Here is a 19,351-nt window from a genome sequence, read left to right as displayed (position 1 = left end):
GAATACTAGCCAAATAATGCTTTGCTTTGCCACTTAGCAAAGCTGATGGTAAAGGTCCTGATGAGAATGTTTAGAGGTGTGGGAAACACTTCCCTGGGGAAAGAATTAGCCTGAAAGCCTGCAGTGAGAAGAGGTGGCTTTGAAGAATGACGGTGGGGAAGAAAATATCATCTGTTAAAACAAAGAAATCAATATGCCGTGGACTTGCCAGTCCTGGCTAAAGACACTCACAGTGTATTTTTCTCTCAGTGCATGAATATACCACCAGTCCCATTGATTTTGTGCTTATAGCAGGAGGATGATCTATACCTCTTCTGGAGAGACGCTAGCTCTCTGGAGAGAACCACAGAAATTTCATGGGGGAATGTATCATAATTTCTATAAAATAGCAATTTATCTGCTAAATTCCCATTGACTGAGATAACACCTTGTCAGGAAAGTGAATCTGCTATGATTTTCTATAATAGCACTTCTGACATTTATGTACCCTTCCCTCTTTCATATCAGCCTTGTGAATATCTCCAGGTCAAAATTTAAAGGTGCATGGTATTTACAAATCAACAGCTTTTTCCACAATTATCTTCGTGGTGTTGACAAGGCCTGAGTCACAGATAGTATGAAGTGTCTTTGTTGTAAGTTTTCACATATTTGTACTAAAGCACAAGCATAAGAGTTCTCGGAACCAGAGGTTATGTTGACCTGTAAAACATGCCCTGAAAATCTGATATATTCACAAACACTGGGCTGTTACTTCAGTTCTCATGCGAGCCATGCCTACTTTCCTGTTAGCAAATACTGTTTGAAGATGAACTCAACACAAGTTCACATGTCCTCCACTCCTGAATGAATGACTCCTGAGCTTTGAACACTTAGTTGGTGGACAGAATCCAAAGGAAAGAAGATGACATAAAAGGAAGAAAACATAAATCTATTTGTACAGAAATAGAACTCATAAAATTTGTTCCTTTTGTCTGTGTCACGTTTGTGGAAAATATAAAAGCAGGTTTGTGTTTTGTTTTAGCATCACAAGCTAAAGCTAGATACTGCATTTAAACTCACATTTGATAGTCTATAGGTTATTTTTATGGCTGGCTTTACTACTTGTTTACATGACAGATCTCAGATACTAGGCATTTAAACATCAACCATCTAGTGGCATTCAATGAGTCTATTAATTTTAATTGTATTTATTTGTATGCCTATTATAGTAACATTTACCAGATGAAATTAATACTGCTTTGATTTGTTTCTCCATATAAAAATGAATTATCTAAATTCTATTCATAAACAGTACAGGCAGGCAACTTGAGGGAGAAAGTCAGGCAGGCTGTCTTAAATGTTTTTGCCAAGGAAGGGATGAATCACACTCCAAAAATGTTTCTCTGCTGACCACAGCAGGGGTCTTGGTTTTACCCATAATAAAAAAATAGATCTTAGCATCTAAGTAAGCCAGGTATAAACAGAGGAGATAAGAACAGAGGTGGAATCTCTTGCCCAAGGATCTAATGATGCATGACAAAGAAAATAAAATGACCAGCCTTCAGCCTTTAGGCCAGTATTTTACTGCAGACCTTCCCTTCACCTTTATAGTCAGTGTGATCTCTGCTGCGGCAGTCAGTGGGAGAAGGATGACAGTCTGGATGGCCAGCTGTAATGATTTAAAATTGGTAGGTTGATGTTTATCTCTTCAGAAATCACTCCTATAGTTCACATATTTTTCAACAAGCGCCCCATCGCTCTGTGTTACTGACTGCCCGGGGAGCAGCATAAAGCAGAGGAATGTCCCACTCTAACCTCACTAATGAAACTTCTTTTGCATTGCAGTTGACCTGGACAGGTTGAATGATGATGTGAAGCGTTACAGCTGCACTCCAAGGAACTACTCTGTCAATTTAAGGGAGGAGCTGAAGCTGACAAATGTAGTTTTCTTCCCCCGCTGCCTCCTTGTCCAGCGCTGTGGTGGAAACTGTGGCTGTGGGACTCCAAACTGGAAATCCTGCACCTGCGTGTCAGGGAAAACAGTGAAAAAATATCATGAGGTATTTTCATTCTTTCTTTGTTACTTCTTTTGGGTATTTGCTGCTTCCATGGATTCTCAAGTCTTTTCTCAGAACTGTGTGTGCTGGTTGTTAATAGACCATGTATGTGTGAGAAAGGGGTGTTGGCAGTATTTATGAGCAAGTTAACTCAGAAGAGGTTGTAGAGAACTTTTGCCACCTCTGAGTGGATGTCACCACAGCATCCTAGTGAACTTTGTTTCAAGAATGAGCCTTATGTTGTACCGATTTTTCCCGGTCAAGGACTAATACAAAGTAAATGTATATACCACTGGAAATACTCTCTTTAGTAACACAGAGACATCGGTTGCTTGAGATATTTGACTTCATTTCCTCTTCCTTTAAATTTATGCTCACACTTGGAAATTAAAATAAAGTCACTTGTAGACTCTCTTCCCTTCCAGATTTATTACTTACAGGAGGCAGCTATATCATTCAGTCTTAGCTTTTTTTTCACTCAGCAATTTTTAAGGAAGGCAAAAATTTTGCATAGGATTAATGCCCATTATTTTAATCTATTCAGAGCACATCTAGAGAGGAAAAAAACAAGGAAAGGGCATTTTGTGTTCTTGCTTCTAATGCAGTATTTTCAGATCAAGATATGAGCAATGTTCCCAAAAGTGATCATATCTGGGAAAGTTACTTGCTAGTTTCCTTTCAGTTGTTGGAAGGTAGGGTAGCCACATGCCATGCTGAAGTACTTCTGACACATAACTCTTGTAAGAGCCTGATTTACCACTTGGCTTAAGGCCCAAGTGAAAATGAACATTATGGACTTTAAAGCTGGATGGGATGTAGGCTCCTAACATTAAGGCATTTTTTTCAGAGACCCTGGGGCTGCAATAGCAGAGGGTTGTTAAAGGTCAGAACTTGCCCACACTATGAGCAGTGTGGTTACTCTTTCCAAAGGTAAGAGGTATTTTCTCACACATAACTGCAGAATATAGCATACTCCAAATGCTAGGACTGGAGAATAGTTAATATTTTCTCTAATTTTAAACACGATGCAAGGGATGACCCCAGTAATTACAGAGCAGAAAACCTTATCTCAGTGGTAGAAAAGTTAATTGGAAAAAAAAATTAATAGGTATAAAGCACCTAGATGACTATGAACTGATAAAATTAACTCAGAATGCCTTATATATGAATAAATATTTATACAGCACCACAACATTGTACAAGACTGCTGAAAGGACTGGCACCTCCTGCAGAGAGCAAACAGTCAGCCAGACAAGATCAGACATGGATTAGAAGCTGGTTAAGAGACAAAGAGCAACGAGGTGGAAGAGACAAGCAATTTTGTACATGGGAAGGGGCTATCTGAGAGCACCCCCAGTACAAAGATTGTTATTTCATGTGTGTTCATTCTGTAGGGAAGTGAACAGAGAGGTGGCAAAAATGACAGGTGGCACAGGAGATAACACACTTGAACAGCAGAGAAGATTGTGAGGAATTTCAGAATGTCTTTGTAACTGCTTATAAATGCAGGTTAGAAAAGCAGCAAGCATTAGGATGAGTGATCTCAACTATTTATTCATATTACACTGGGGGTGTGAGGGCAGGAGGAAGAAATGAGGAGTGGAAATTGGGCTAAAAGTCAAGCAGTGAATCACAGTGAAGAGCTTCAGGAAAACACTTGTTTAGTGCAGTGATAAGAAAAAGACAAGTGACACTCTTCTGCAGGAATGGAGATGGAGGGGTAATAATACAGTGAATGGTGTGGTCTGGATAGACTGGTGGGAAACATACAAGATTTTGGCGATTGATGCTTAAAAAGACAAAGGCAGGACTAGAAAAAATAAATAGAACATGAGAGATGTATGGGAAGATTCAGATCAAAAATATTTGTAAGGAAGATGTCTCAAAAGTTTTGGATCATTTCATTTAGGAAAAAAGTTCTAAAGAGAGGACACAGTGTAAGATAGGAAATAATGAATACTAGCTAAAGGAAAATTAGAACTAAAATTATTCCTAAATAATCTTTTCCTTAAGAAAAGAACAAGGGAGAGACTGGAAGGGAACTAATTTTAAATTATAAAAAGCAATTGGGGTTTTTTTCACACTAAATCTGTATGGAATTTCAACACAAATATGAGTTGTACGTGATTCAGAAGACTTCTGAAAGACCTAGATGTCAAATATAAGCTAAGGAATCCTGGGTTACACCTGTTTCAGAAATTAGGTCAACTGCTGAGAGTAGATAGAATGAAAATTGCTGATTATAAATATGTTTTCAAGCACTTACTTTTTTCAGGTGTTAGGAAACAGCTAGTGCTGGAACACCAGAATATCACACTAGCCAGGTATTGCTCAGCATCAGGATGTCATGACTTATGGCTACCCCAAATGAATCACTAAATTCAGGAACTTCAACGTTCACACCAATATATCACTGCTAATTTTTTTTCCTACTCATTTCTACTCTGAAAACCGTATGAATTGAAGACAGTGTTTCATTTTAACATTAAATGGCCTTTGTAAGTTTAAATTTACATTTTATCCCTTAGGGATGAATTAACAGGCCACTGAGCAGATATTTAGCCAAGTGTCTCCCATTAACATGAGCGGAAGTCATGTAGATAAAGTCATGTATGACATACTAAAGATGTGTCCATTAATTTTAGTCCAAAATGTTTTCTACTTTATTATTATTATTAGCCACATACAGTTAATCAGTTTTATTCTTATTCTCCTTTGACACTTTAATTAACTTAAATACCAGGTGGAAAAGGCACTGAGGAGAGGCCTCTCTACGTGCCAGTTTTAGAGCCATAGAGACAGTTTACTCTCTTAAAAGCCGATTTGAAACCCACTAACCTTATCCAAAGAGCCTTTAGTTACAAAACGAAGGATGGAGCTTTACTCTTTATGAAATGTCCAGCACCATTAATTTAGTTTAAAATCTTGGCCTTCTACTGCAGGAGGACATAGGCCAGATTCAAACACAAGTCTCAGTTAATTTGATTTACAGAAGACACCAGAAGGAAATATTAGGTGGTGGAGCAAAGAAGGTGTTAGAAGTAGCTGGAACTGAGCCCTGCAGACTCCACACTCCTCCTCTTGCCAGGCTGATTTTCCCTAACTTGTATCCTGGAGCTTCATCTACTGACCTCCTGAACCTGCAAGAGTTTTGTGCCCTGCACATGGATATGCTTGTCCTCAAAAGTAAAAATGTCTCTGGAGAGCTTAAAAGTTCCCTTGCATTTCTGAGCTACCCAGTATTTCCATATGAGAAAGGCAGGCAATTTTTTCCAGAAGCAGTAGGCTCCTTTTTGGCTTTGTGGTGATTTCTGGACTAGCTGCATTTTGGCAGTTGTGGGGACTTTAAAAATCCTGGGTGTTTCTTGAAAGAGAGGCTTCTAGTCCAGAGAGGTTTCAAGGTTATCTTCACCTTATGCTTTTTAGTTCCCTCTCGGTTCCTGTTCAAAGCCTCCCACTGTAATCACTGAGCACTCTCTCCTAGCCTAGCCTCTCAGGACTAATAGCTATCACATGGAGCCTTTAATTTTCCCAAGCTGAGAGTGCTGCTCCAGTTCCCTGAATGGGATGTACAGCTCTTTTCTAGAATTTCTGACTGTAAGAAGTGATGCAACAGCAGGGAAAATGAGAACATGAGATGGCCACAATAAGGAGTAGCTTTTCTTTATTGCCCTGGGCGATGTTATCATGAGATCTTCCGTCTTTATAGCCTGGAAGTTTGCCATGACTTTACCAAAATACTCAGCAGTTTTCAGAAATTAATGGGGTCATAACTTGGGTAAGCAGATAGTTTTACTGGTGGGTTATTATTTTTTTTTCCTTGCAGGCATCTTGTGATGTTCTGTGGTTTTCCATGGCTTCTGGGTTTGCTTTGGAGCAGAGCAAATACTCTGGACAAATACTCATGACTTACCACACAGTGTCACAAACCTTTCAAACCAAACAGGCCAAGTCCTGGCAGTGTCTGAAAACATCTCTCAGGCATAAACTGCCCTAAGTGTTACTGAGTTATGTTGCAACGCTCTGTGCAAGGGAAAGACAAAGCAATACATGGAAATGGATGCAGCTTACCTTAATCAAAGCTCAGCCTTATTGCTGTCTAACTTTCATTCCCTTAAAAATGCCTGGAGATGATCTTTAAAGAGACACCAACTCTAAACCTGGAGATTACTCAGCCCAGAGGTGTGTGGGAAGTCAGGCCAGGACTCAGTTCAGGTCTGGGCAGCATGCACTTACCTCAGAGAAACAAGAAACCAAGCTGTAACTGATGAGATGTGAAATGAGTTTCCGTGGGGAATAAGTGCTCTTAAGGTAGCAACCAGAATTTGTCAGAATGCATAAACCTCTGCAAACACAGTGCTGAGCTGCACAGCTAAGGGGCATATAAGGAAAAAAGAAAAGTGATGACAGCTGATTGCAAACTTTTATCTACTTATTTGTCTCTCCTGTAAAGACTGATGCATTGTCCTAGGTCTATAAGGTGCTTCTTCCCCTACCCCCATCCTACCCCTTTTTGAAGCATTATGCCTCCATTCAAGTTTGATGTTGACTGGAGCTTGTCTGGTGGCTTTGCAGGACATACATTCAGTTAATTCTCAGACAGAAGGTTTTGATTAGTGTTAGGGTGGCAATTTCATAACCTTTGGTGGCCTTGAAAGAGGCAGTGAGTAGCCAAGAGTACACAATTCTGTATCTTGGCACAAGCTGCTGGGGCATAAAAACAGTTTCAACTGAACCCAGCATTGCAAAGGAGAGAGCACGGGAGCACAATAAAGAATTAAGAAGTGGAACTTCAGTAAGACAAAGTTACTGCAATGGAGTTAAGAAATGTAACTAATACAATTTGGTGCTGTCGGGGCTTTTCTCTTTTCTTTTTCAGGGAAATGAGAAACAACCCTTAAGGAGGCACTTGAGAGAGAAGAAAATAATTCTCACCCTGTATTTACACAGGGAAACATAAGATAACTGGTCAAATAATGAGCCAAATGCTGCTGACACAACAAAGGGAATTTGCTAAGGGATTAAAAAGAGCTAGAATCATCAAAGCAGTGTGCAAGGAACGTGGTCTGATTGTTATATGTCCTGGAGTTGATAGCACATGTATAAAGGAGATAAAAGGTTGTTATGGTAATAAAGGCATAGAATTAGCCTGACAAAAGAGTTAATTCATGGAATATTGTACAAGAAGCAGCAATGGGATTTATTTGGAATGCAAGTACAAGGAAACAAAATGAGTCAGAAATGACTGCTAGGTCACAGGATGAGCAGAGAGAGTACAGAAGTGAAGTGAGAGAAAAAAGGTTCGTTTTTAACTAGAGGAAAAATTAAGTTCTTGAGTTGACATCTGGAAGTTAAGCAAGTGAGACATCCTGTAATGCATGTCAGGAGAGAGAGGCAGTTTGTGAAGGAGGAACACCTGTATCAAGTCAGTGATAAAACAACAGCTGTAGCATAATGCACACATAATTCCTGACAAGATCAGCAAAAGTGAGGGTCTCGTTGATGTCACATATGTCAAAAACATCATAGCTTTATTGAATGCTTCAGGTACTTGAGTTTTTAGCCAATTAATTTTTCCCATGTTTGTTGTATTAAAACCAGGTGTTTCTTATGCATACAAATAAAAATATATAAACAATAATCCCCTCTATATGTGATAATCCCTCAGTTTGTCTGCTATCCTGATCAGCAAGCCAGCTCATTTTTCTTGTCTCTGATACCCTGTAATTACCTCTGGTGAGAATGGGTCTATGTCATTGGTTTAGGCTATGTTCCTACTAGAGTAAAGGTCCTTGTGCTAAATTATGAACCACATTCCCATAATAGTTGGCTCCTTATACTCAGACCACAGCTAAACCGTGCATGACCTTTGGATTAGATAACTTTCAAAAATTGCGGGGTAAGATTTTTTTTATGTCTATCAGAACTTGGATCTGTGTTGAATGTTTTGCACTCTCGATGCTTCCTCTTTCATGAATCTCAGACAAATATAATTTGGTTTGCATGCTAGAATGGTGTTATTTTTAGATGTGCAGAAGGAGATTAGATAACGCTGCATAGCAGAATTTTAAAATAAGTTTTGCAAAGTACAAATTTCACTATCTAAAATAGCATTCAGAGTTGCTCACCATCCTCTGTCACAAGAATATGAAGCTAATCAGATATTGGCCATAATCATACTATTGATTTTCTGTAACTTTCTTCAGCTAATCAGAAAAAAATAAAAAGCCCATTTTTGAGTGAGACTTCATTTTTCTATTGGTGCTTAAAATACTGTCAAGAATTTAGAAAAACAGTGTTACTGTTATTGTTACTGTTATTACTAATAAGTAAATAATAAGTCAAAAATGCCTATGGGGAGCTTTTTTTAAGGTTTTGACTGGGCTTACTATCCCTTTTTGCATTTTAATAAAACATGTATCAGCCATCATGGACTGTCAGGCTAAATGTTGCCTGACTTGGAGGGTCAGTGATACCCGGCCTGGACCATCAGCAAATGCTGAAGGGATGGTTCACCTCATCTGGCTCTACCCATCTAACGCTGTGAGTCCAAGCTTTGGGCTCCTTTCCTAGTCCCCAGAGCAAGCCCCACCAGAGGTGGGTGTTCCAAGTGAATCATGCTCTGGTGCTGCTGCTTTATTGTGGCTTCTACTGGAGACATGCCACATATGGATCAGGATGAACAGGTTATCTCCAGCTGGGTCCTCTTCCTGGCAGTCATTGCTGCCGCTGTCCTCAACCTCTGATCTTGTTGCTACGGACCTGATAGGGGAAAAAACCTGCTGCCTCCAGAGCACAACCTTAAACAAGTGTGCTCTAATTCCACGTGCTGGCTTCGGCTTCCAGATCCTGGTTTTTGTCATGATTTTGATCTCATTTAAGGAGGCTTTTAGAAGCTGGCATCCAAATTCAATACATGATCAATGAGCAAGATAGCTGGCAAGGAAACATGTGTAAGCACACTTTCTTTATATTTCCTACATCACTGCCTGCAAGGAAAGTTACGCAGTGTCTACAGTCATCTTGCCTTGAAACTCCTCAGATGCTCAGGCACACCTACAAAGTAAAATTCTGTCTAGTGTATTGGTGTGCTCCTATGGGGCTCTACACAGAAAATGCCCTGCTGCACTTTTTTTCATATTACCTCTAAGCACCAAATCCACCTCAGAAGCAGAATAATCTGTCTTGATTTTATTTTAGTTATTTTAATAGTTTTATGACTGTAATTTATTCAGTGTTTGATAAGAGGGACATGACTGTAGTTACATGCTCTTTGTGAGGCAACGATCTGAGTAGCTGAGGCACTGCAATTTGATGAGAAGCGACAGACATTGATCCTTTAATTTGAAAATGACAAGGTTGTTCTTTTTCATCCCCACCAAAAAAAAAAAAAAAAAAAAAAAAAAAATCAACCTTTAGAGCATTCTAGACCTGTCATATCCATATTTTCTTATAGCTACTGGTCCTATGAAAAAATGAGTGATAAATTGTCCTGAACAGAATTTATTTGAATTGTTCTCATTAATTTAATAGATCCCCAGCTTTAAGGGCATGATAAATAAACAGCAGCAAACAGCAGAATAAAGGGTTTCTTCCATCTACTGTGGTCACCAGAAATGTCCCTACTTCCAGATTATTTTCAATTCTCTTGTACTTAGATGAAAATAAAACTATTAAGTGGGAGTGAGACAGAGAGCTTTGAATATCAGTTCTATGATCAGCTCTTGAAGTAGCTCTGGAGAGGGATCTGGACAGGCTGAATCTGAGACCAGTTGTATGAGGTTCAAAATGCCAAGTGCTGCACCCTGCACTTGGGTCACAACAACCTCAGGCATGGCACAAGATGTGGCAGAGTGCTTGGAAAGATGTCTGGCAGAAAAAGACCTGGGGGTGCTGGTGAGCAGCAGCTGAACATGATCCAGCTGCGCCCAGGTGGCCAAGAAGGCCGATGGCATCCTGGCCTGGATCAGCCGTGGTGTGGCCAGCAGGAGCAGGGCAGTGACCGTCCCCCTGTCCTGGGCACTGCTGAGGCCACCTCTCAAATCCTGTGTTCAGTTCTGGGCCCCTCCCTGCAAGAAAGACATTGAGGGGCTGGAGCATGTCCAGAGAAGGGCAGCGGAGCTGGGGAAGGAGCACAAGTCTTACACCTGAGGCAGCTGAGGGTATTCAGACTGGAGAAAAAGAGGCTCAGGAGGCACCTCCTCACTCCCTCTGAGTGCCTGAAAGGAGAGTGTAGCCATGTGGGGTGGGCCTCTTCTCCCAAATAAGTGGCAGAACAAGAGGACATTGAACCCGGGGAGGTTTAGACTGGATATAAGGGAAATTTTCTTCACTGCAAGGGTGGTCTTAACAGTGAAACAGGCTGCCCAGGGAAGTGGGAGAGTTGCCTTTCCTGGAAATATTAAAAAAGCATGTGGGATGTGGCATTAGGGGACAGAAGTTAGCGGTTGACTTGGTGGTGCTGGCATGGCAGTTGGACCCAATGATCTCAGAGGTCTTTTCCCACCTGAAGGATTCTATGATTTGATAATTTCAGCTGTGTTCAATCACTGGTTTCCTATTTTGTCTGAGGAAGTGCCTGACAGTTCATTTTCTTATCAACAAAGCTATGTACTGTGCTCATGCTTCTTGATAAAAAACACAGGGAAAGTCCCCAAGCTGTCAGATAACTGTCAGGTCTGTTAACTTAAATACAGTCCACATCTTTGCTCTCATCCCATTGCATACTTTGATTTTCTCTCAGCTGGAGAAATCAGTTCTACCTACCCATGATCTTGCAAACTGCCAGTCATCTGGATTTGTCATATTTTGCTGGAAGACATCTTTAAATAAGGAATTTATCGTGGGTTCACTGACAGCATCTGTAGTTCATTTTAAAAGTACTTTTTCTTAAAAAGAAATCTTTGAAGACATGGTCTATTTTTAGCTCTGTAATAATTGTAGCAACTTGATGGGGTTTAGTTCCTTTGTGCTTGGGATGGCAGTGTGATACAGCAAGTCCTAGTGTCCATCAGGATTTATTACATATATGGATGCAGCCAATGTTTGAAATCGGTTCAAAGATACTATACTTTTGTTGCTTTAAAAAAAAAAAAAAAAGGTAAAATTACATGTTTCTGCATTTTTAACAGGGCAAAGTTAGTCTGTTTTCCAAAAACAGTAAAGCAGAATTTCTGTACCTTGCTTAGGCACGGTCCTTCCTGTGAGTATTATATACACTAAATATTAATGTCATCAGAAAATTAAGAACAAAATAATAGACTGTGTTCAGTGCTTATCACTTGTGTTATATCTCATGACTTTTCTAGCCCCAAGACGTTAATGTCACAGAACAAATGGTCTCGTCTCGAGAGGTGATAACCTGCCTGCCCTTCCCCACCTGCCCTGCGCAGCATCTCTGGTTGTCCTTTGGCAAATGTTTCACATTTACTTTCTGGGACTTTCTAATTCTGTTGAAAATTCTAGTACTCTCTTGATCTGGCACACAGCCTCTTATTCCCTGTCATTTCCAAAACTCTTGTATGCTGTTACGACATCACAATACAGAAACTACTTTGTAAAAAAAAAAAAGAGAGAGAGAGAGAGAGTGAGAGAGAGTTGAGTAACAGAGTGATCTGTTAGTTATAAATCAGTATGATCTATTAGGGCAGAAATGTGGGTGCTTCAGTGGTTGAGGTGTTGCAGACCTTTAGGTCCCACTTCCCAGTTGGCCCCTGGCTTTGGGAGGTCATGCACTTAACAGACATCTCTCTGTCTTTGAACAGGTAAGAGAAATCCAGCTGATCTAGCAGCCCCTTGGCCAAGCTAGCTGTTTTTTACAACCTACAACCAACTTCCTAGGGATCTCAAGATCATCTTGCCTAGATAGAATTTTTTCAGAATTATCTATTACGATGTATACTTCCCTAGGAAGTAATTTTGTTTTCTTGATTGCTTTACATTATTCACAGTAAATTCTTCAGAAATCATTTAGGTTGAGGCAGAGATTTTTAAGGTAAGCCAAAAAACTGAGTGGTATCTGACACTTTTGTGCAAACTCCTTCATTTCCTTCTGCCTTTCACAAGTATTGAAGTTCTGGACTAATTCTAATGATATGTGCTTCAGAAATTTCAAATTGCACAAAAAAAATGTTCCTTGTTCTTAAGAGCAGAAATATTATACCAGGGAGGGGAGGGAAAGGACAACTGAAAGAGGTATGGGACTGCAAAAATGAACTAAAGGAAATATGCTTGATAGTTTGCATGCAAAGGAGTAACTTCGGTCATGGTTAGGAAACTGCATGATATAAAGATACCTGATGTAGGAAAAAATACAGTCTGTCCAAGCTCCGTGACAAACAATACAGCAGGATGTCGGAGGATGCAAAGAAAAAGCTGAAATAAAACAAAAATGTGTCCAAGTTAATGCTGGTCAGGGCCATTAAGGGCTCTTGGTGCCCTTGGGGCCTCAACACTCCCATCCTCAGATCTCCAACAGTGTTTTCTAATTCAGTGCATTTTTGTTGATCCTCTCAGGTGCTGAAGTTCATCCCTGAGGCTGGGCATACCAGAAGAAGAGGCAGAATCAGGAACAACATGTCCTTGGTGGATATACAGCTGGATCACCATGAGCGTTGTGATTGTGTCTGCAGTTCAAGACCACCCCGATAAAGAGGGAAAAACAAAGAAAGAAAAGGAAGAAAACAGACACACTAATTGCATCTTACTGGACATTTCCTTTCAAGCAGGATTGCTCTGAGGACCTTTACTCACTAATCATTTGAAATTTGCTACTAGCCTGCCTTTGCAATTAGCAAAAATCATTGCTGTGCAGATTAGTGTCATGGCAACTAAACAGATATATCATACATTTATATATCAGCATCCAAGAATTTAGGATTGTGGTTATCTGTAGTTAGATTCTGAGGGTTGAGATTTTCAAAGCTCAGTTGCAGTCCTTAGGCACACAGTGCCCACTGAATTTAAATACCAGGTATGTAGGTATTTGTGGTAGCTGGCAATGAAATAGCAGTGTGTTTGGTTTTCGCTTACTTGTTCCTACACTCAAATTCTGCTCCCATTTCTACCTCCTCAGCTCGCCACATGGTAAGGTAGGGTTTTATGGTGGATATAAATGAAGAGAGAATTTGAGCCTGTAGGGGTGCAGAAGGGTTTTCCCCACTCTCAGAGGGAGCTTCCCAGCATTCTGGCCCAACAGAGTGAGATAGAATGCGTAAAATCCATCATTACATGAAATTACACATCAGGAAAGTCAAATCTCGCGGTTTGTACTCGAGCAAGTCATGTGCTGAATTTAGTAGATGCTTTGCATAAGCCAGGACACTGAGGGTGGCAGGAGGTGCAGAGGCTGGTGCTTTTGCTGTGTGGCTCCATGGCAGCTATTGCCCAAGTGCTTCTGCAAGAGGGGGCTCCTGCCAGCTCCCCAAACAGATACCTGTGGGCTGGAACTGATTCTGGTCACTACCTATCTGGTCTGGATTCCTGCCCCTTGCCCCAAGTGGCCCCACAGTTGCCCAAGAGGAGCCCCCTCTACACAAGAAGGGAGAGACAGCCCTCCCCTTGGATCCTCCTCGCTGCAGTTCGAGGAGGGCCGTGCTTTCCTGTGGAGGAGATGAAGATAGGGCACTTGTTTGTTGAAAATATTGATTTGTTTTGCAGTTGTGTTACTGGGAAACAAAGCTGTGTTTGAGATTTAATTATCATTATTTGGTTTGGGGTTTCTTATTTGTTTTTTAACTTTGTCATATATGCATTAATCTTAGTTATCTGAGGTTAGTTGTCTCATTCCAGCTCTGTGCATCACCATGGTTAAAGTGTTGACAGCAAATTTCATTTTTTTTATTGCATTTCCTGAAGTATATTAACTCATTAAGTAATGTCTGTCAGTCATGGAAAATGTGCATCATTTATTAACTTCCAGAAGGATATTACTAAATACCACCTCATAATAAAATTAGCACTTTAAAAGCTACAGCATAGCTTCGTATGCCTTTTAAACAATTACAAAAGTGCTCTAGCTGAAAAAAGAAAACAATCCTTCCAAACTAGCTTTAAGGATTTTCAAGTGCTGCTCCAAAAATTAAAAAAAAACAGGCAGATTTAAGTTTTGCAAAGAATTGGAGTTTTGATCATGAATGTAACAGAGGGAATAGGGTGGCACATTTAATGGCTGAGGTTTTATGTTTTGTAGTAGATATAGGCTGCATCAAATCATTTTGTCTGTGTTGGCTCTTGTCTTTCTGTCTCTCTGAAAGAGTGAAGTAGGTTGAAAATAATGCATTATAATTAGTGGAAAATGGCATGTGCTATAAAATACAAGGCCTTCAGTATGTTTTAGTACTCCACAGGTTTGTTACAAAAGCACCCTAATGTTATAATTTTCCCTCTTCATCAGCTCAAGTGTTTTGTAAGTGCTTTTTTATAATTTTAGCAAAATTTTGCTGAAAGATCCCTTAGAAATGTTGTATTACTTTCTTTCCTGTACTTTAACCTTGGAGATTCAGAAAGTGTGGGGCTTTTATTATTTATATTAATTTTTCCTCTCTGGCTCCCAGATGTCTGTTTAAAAATGCTCCTGAATGCTTACTTGGGAAGTGATTCATCATTTTTCAAAGCAATTCACATTTAAAGAACAGCCCTGTAACCAGAGATTACCACCTTCATTTTGTAGTTCAGGACTATTTAAAGAACATTTCATTCTTTTTCTGTCGCTAGCTTAATAGCAAGATTGACCCAGCCCTTCCATGCGTTTTACCTAAATTTGGAACAAATCTGCATGCAAGACCTTGGCAGTACGGGTTGTTTTTGAGGCACCGCACTCCTCTTTGTACCTCTGACTGAATCCTGCCTAAGCACTCTGATTTCATAGTTACCACTGGTTGCAGGATACACAAGTTTTGCAAGGCTTTGTGCCCTGAGTGGTCCTTTAATTCCGAGTGAAACAGGGCAGCAGGCGGTGCTGCACCGCTGTGCGCCACGCAGCGCTGCCTGCTCGCCCAGTCCCACCCCAAGAGCCACGAGTCGTGAGGGGTGCTTGTGCCTCCTGATCGGGGGGATTCAGCCTTGTCTGGGAGCCCGAGTTACCCCTAGAGGCAACTGGGAGAGGTCCTCCCACAGTGTGCCTTAGTCCAGTCCTTTCTCTGCTTTGACTATATAGAAAGATTAGAAATTTCATTTGGACATCTAAGTGGGATACACAGAGGTAGATAGTACAAATACTCCTTTTAAAGACTGAACAGCTGAGGATTTAGCTGAGTTAGATAAAGGCAGCTGTGGATGCCAGGATCCAACAGAAAAAGTCAGATGCAAAGTAAAAAAAAAAAAAAAAAATCCTCTTGCTTAATGATGGGTTTACCTTCTTAAATATAAGCTAAGCTTGTCATAAGGTTTAAAGTATTACTAGTGGGACATTTACTAGTTAATGAAACCATTCACTGCTTCCTGCTGCCATACAGACACCATGCTCCCAGCCAGTGCAGGAGAGTCAAGGATGGGCTTCGTGTGGCAGTGTGGGGATGATAACATACATATGAACTAAGAAAAACTCCCCAAAATGCAAGCCCCAAGATGCAGTGACCCTGGTGAACCCAAATATCAGCAAAATTTTTCCATTTATTTATTAGCAGAAATTGCAAAGATGTATCTCTATCCTTTTTTTTCCTCTTCTGTTTTTGTATAATTATATTGTTTACATATTATTTTTACTTACAGAGCAAAGCTGTTAAAAAAATTATCTGTTTCAGTTTTATTGGTGGAATTTGAATCCCCCCAAATAAATACATTTTCAGAGGCAATTCAGAAAGAGTCCTAATTTCAAATCACTCATCAGCCTTTTATTTACTACATTCTTCTGGGATAGAGCCTACTTTCTCAAGTGCAATCTATGTATTTTTATTTTTTTTTAATCTCAGTTAAATGCCGCTTTCCTAGCAGTACTTTTTATTTTATGCAGTGTGTAATGTGTCTTACCTTGATGAAAAAATAAATACTGCTTTTGAAAGAAGACAGTCTGAGTGATTATTCGTATTTGGATGAAGAAAAACCTGTTATTTACTGAAAGGCATTTCCACAACATGACACCATCCATACTCACAAGGTCTCCTTTTGAATTTTAGCAGTTCCCAGGAGCATTAGGGAAGGACCAAAGTGCAATTTTGGGATAATTGAGTTTGAACCCCCGAGCTGGCAGAGTTGACAGCTTCCTTTTGGAGCAGCAGCAATGTGACAGCAGCACAGCATTTCTTACAGCTGGATCAGGGCAACCCCCTATATTTGGTGCTGATCTCAGCCCCTGCAGGCTTGGCTTGGCTCCAGCAGAGATGTTGCACTTATCTTGCCGTAGCTGCTCCTTACTGTGGAAGAAAGCTGCTGCAGAAGCTCAGCATCTCAGCTGAGCAAGGGCAGAGCTAAGCATTCAATGTGTGCAGGGCAGCTGAAAGAGCCCAAGGTCTCTCGAGCTGAGCAAATCTGAGCTGCGCTTCTGAGTTTGGGCATTTCCTTCAGCTTTACCAGAAGCAACTTGTGCCTTGTTGTGGCAAATAATAACGTTCAAAGCTTTGGTAACTACTCCTAATTTAAGGTTCTGGTGTTAAGCTCAAGCTGCCTTAGGCCTTCGTTGGATCTTGGACAGAATAAGAACATGAAATTTTTGCCCAATTGATTATTCACGAGCTAGATCCCCTGTCTGATAAGGGAAATACAGATAGTATACAGTAGTCTGGGAACCCAGATTTTTAGTCTGTCCTCGTGTATGAGCATTTTTTCTGGACAATAATGCTACTGATCTGAAACAGACATTCAGATGAGCACATTCATCCCCTTTGGTTTGGTCCTTGTTACTCAGAGAAAAAAAAAAAATTAATTCCTTTTTTTTTTTTTTTTTTTTTTTTTTTTTTTTTTTTTTTAAGGCAACCAGAAGAGACATTTTCTAACAAAGGAATAATTTCTCTTGCATACAGTGAACAGCGACATAGTTAATGGGTAGAGGAGATATTCTTTGCCTTTTGGAAATGCACCGAATACACTTCATAGACAAGCAATTCAGCAACTGCAAAATGTTCAAGGATGGCATAAAGCTCCTCCCACCTGGCATTTCTACACCAGTTGCTACCATTGCTACCTCCCTAACTAATGGCTAGCTAACACCAGTTTGTCCTTTACAACAAGTGTATGAGTGAAAGCTTTAATAAATCTGAAACTTGGAAAGCAGCTCTGCATCCCTTCATGTGTAAAAACATATGGTTCACAATGTTATTCAGGAATTTATCATCACCTTTTTCTAAAAGTAGTGGGGTTTTTAAACATTCATCTTCTGCTTTTTGAAGTACACAGAATCTTCCTCTAGCTAATTTGAAGATGTTTAACAGCTGTAAAAATACTTGCCTGTAAATTCAATTAAGATTTCTCTTGCTCTTGTCTGGAGTGCATTGCCCATACACACTGCTGTAATTCAGCAGAGGTCCAATTTTTACTTATTCTCCCAGGGACTCCAGTGCAGCACATAATAAAAATATAGAAATCAGTGTTCCTGTCTCTCATTCTAGGAATTTTAACTTTGTTTTTTGATAATCTTGGTCAAATATGTTGAAATACATAACATTCATAGTTTATTTGGTCATTCATTGACAGGCTGTGAAAATCTGCTTTAAGTGTTCAAAGTCCAAATTTGACTTTCCATTTTTTTTTCAAATAATCATAGAATGGCTTGGGTTGGAAGGGACCTTCAAGATCATCTAGTTCCAAATATTTCTCCTAGAAATGGAATTTACAAACCAGAAAATGTTCTGCCATGAATAATAAGAGGGAAATATTCTAGGTCCAGTCTGTCTTCTAAAATTGATTTAAGATGGTCTGAAATTCTTGTAGCAAAAAATTATATTTCAAAACTGAGTTTATATAACCTGATATTTGAAACTAAGTTTCAAAACCTCATTTATGTACTGCTTATAGAAACCTGCTGTGGCACAGACATGCTTTAATAAAAATGGAAATTGTTATGTCATAACAGTTAGTGTATTTGATGCTCCAATTTCAAGCTGACAAAGATTTCTGCTTCACTTGAAAGAATTTCAGTTTCAGAACTAGTACAAAGCAAACAGGATAAAAATGACTGGGTACTTTCAAATATTTTGACATAAAGGGTCAAAAAGGGACCTAAGAAAAAAACCCTTAACTTTTATTCATTGCATTTCCTTAGAAAAATAATAAGAGCAGACATCTTAACCTTTTTGTTCTGAGTTTGGAGAGTATCATCTCAAGTAGGGGGTACACTGAAATGAGCTCTCTCATTTCAGTCTGCAGTCAGTTTACCCTTTCTGAGATGAAGGTGGTCTGGAGAACCACCCTTCGTATCAATGCAATTCTGTCAAATCTTTCTATGTGCTCCCATTCTCATCACTTTTTGTCAAAGAATAAAAAAATTATTTGGTTTGCCAGTGCTCTACTTCCACTTGCATGTATTATGGGAAGAAAGAGGATTCCCTCCCCCCAAATGGGGGACCATTTTATTGAAGAATCCCGGGATGGCTGAGGTGAGAAGGGACCTCTGGAGGTGGTCTTGTCCATCCCCTCTGTTCAAAGCAGGGTCATCTACAACACTACAGCAGTGCTTAGTCCTGTCCAGTTGGGTTTTGAATTTCTTCAAGGATGGAGATTCAGCTCTTTTTACCAGACTTTATGTAAAAGACAATTAAAGCATTAATTTGGCAAACTGTGTGGAGACAGAGAAAAATGACTGACAAACCCTTGGACCTCCACTGAGGTCTGTGGCTCATGGAAGATTCTCCAATCTGTGATGAACAGGCCTTTCTCCCTGCCATATATATCCAACAGGATGTTAATTTCCATATTACCACCAGGATGGTAAATTCCAGGACCAGAGAGAGTATCTTAGGTGGTTTGGGGATAAGGGCAAAACATCCATGCCTGAGAGTTTCTTTCCCCCAAGGTATGGAAATAACTTTTTAGCTTAAATGACTAAAGACTTCTGCCAGTGCACAAGAAGGAGCAGAAGGACACATGGCATGGGAAGGAGCCCCAGTCACCTCACCACAACAATGGAGAACCCAACACCCTCACTCCAGGCTGGGATGTGGGATACTCATCGCCACAAGCCAGGAGGACAAGGTCCCCATCACCCCGCAGAGGGAGGGGTGTTCACTGCTGGGGGACCATCATGGGAGCGTGATTGCACCAGCCTCCATCTGGCTGCCAGACTCCAGAGCCACTAACACTGTTCAGCAAGCCATCACAGGGATGCTTTATGCATTGTGGAAAGACTGGAGGCGACAGTTATTTTGCAGCTTCCAGATAGATTC

General features: G+C 40.2%; 1 protein-coding gene across 4 annotated transcripts in view; it reads left to right on the top strand.

Annotated features, from left to right (window-relative positions):
* Nucleotides 1–16,038, top strand: part of PDGFD (platelet derived growth factor D) — a 150,503-nt gene extending 134,465 nt beyond the window's left edge. For all 4 annotated transcript variants that reach the window (XM_040056488.2, XM_040056490.1, XM_040056491.2 and 1 more), the window contains 2 exons: nucleotides 1,825–2,039; nucleotides 12,552–16,038. In XM_040056488.2, the coding sequence (XP_039912422.1) occupies nucleotides 1,825–2,039; nucleotides 12,552–12,686 (350 nt within the window). In that variant the 3' untranslated portion in view covers nucleotides 12,687–16,038. The remainder of the gene's footprint in view (nucleotides 1–1,824; nucleotides 2,040–12,551) is intronic.
* The last annotated feature ends 3,313 nt before the right edge of the window (nucleotides 16,039–19,351 follow it).

Source organism: Hirundo rustica, chromosome 2 (genome assembly GCF_015227805.2).
Source record: "Hirundo rustica isolate bHirRus1 chromosome 2, bHirRus1.pri.v3, whole genome shotgun sequence".
Classification (NCBI taxonomy): domain Eukaryota; kingdom Metazoa; phylum Chordata; class Aves; order Passeriformes; family Hirundinidae; genus Hirundo; species Hirundo rustica.
The sequence above is the reverse complement of the archived record's forward strand: the minus strand, read 5'-3'. Positions and strand labels throughout refer to the sequence as shown.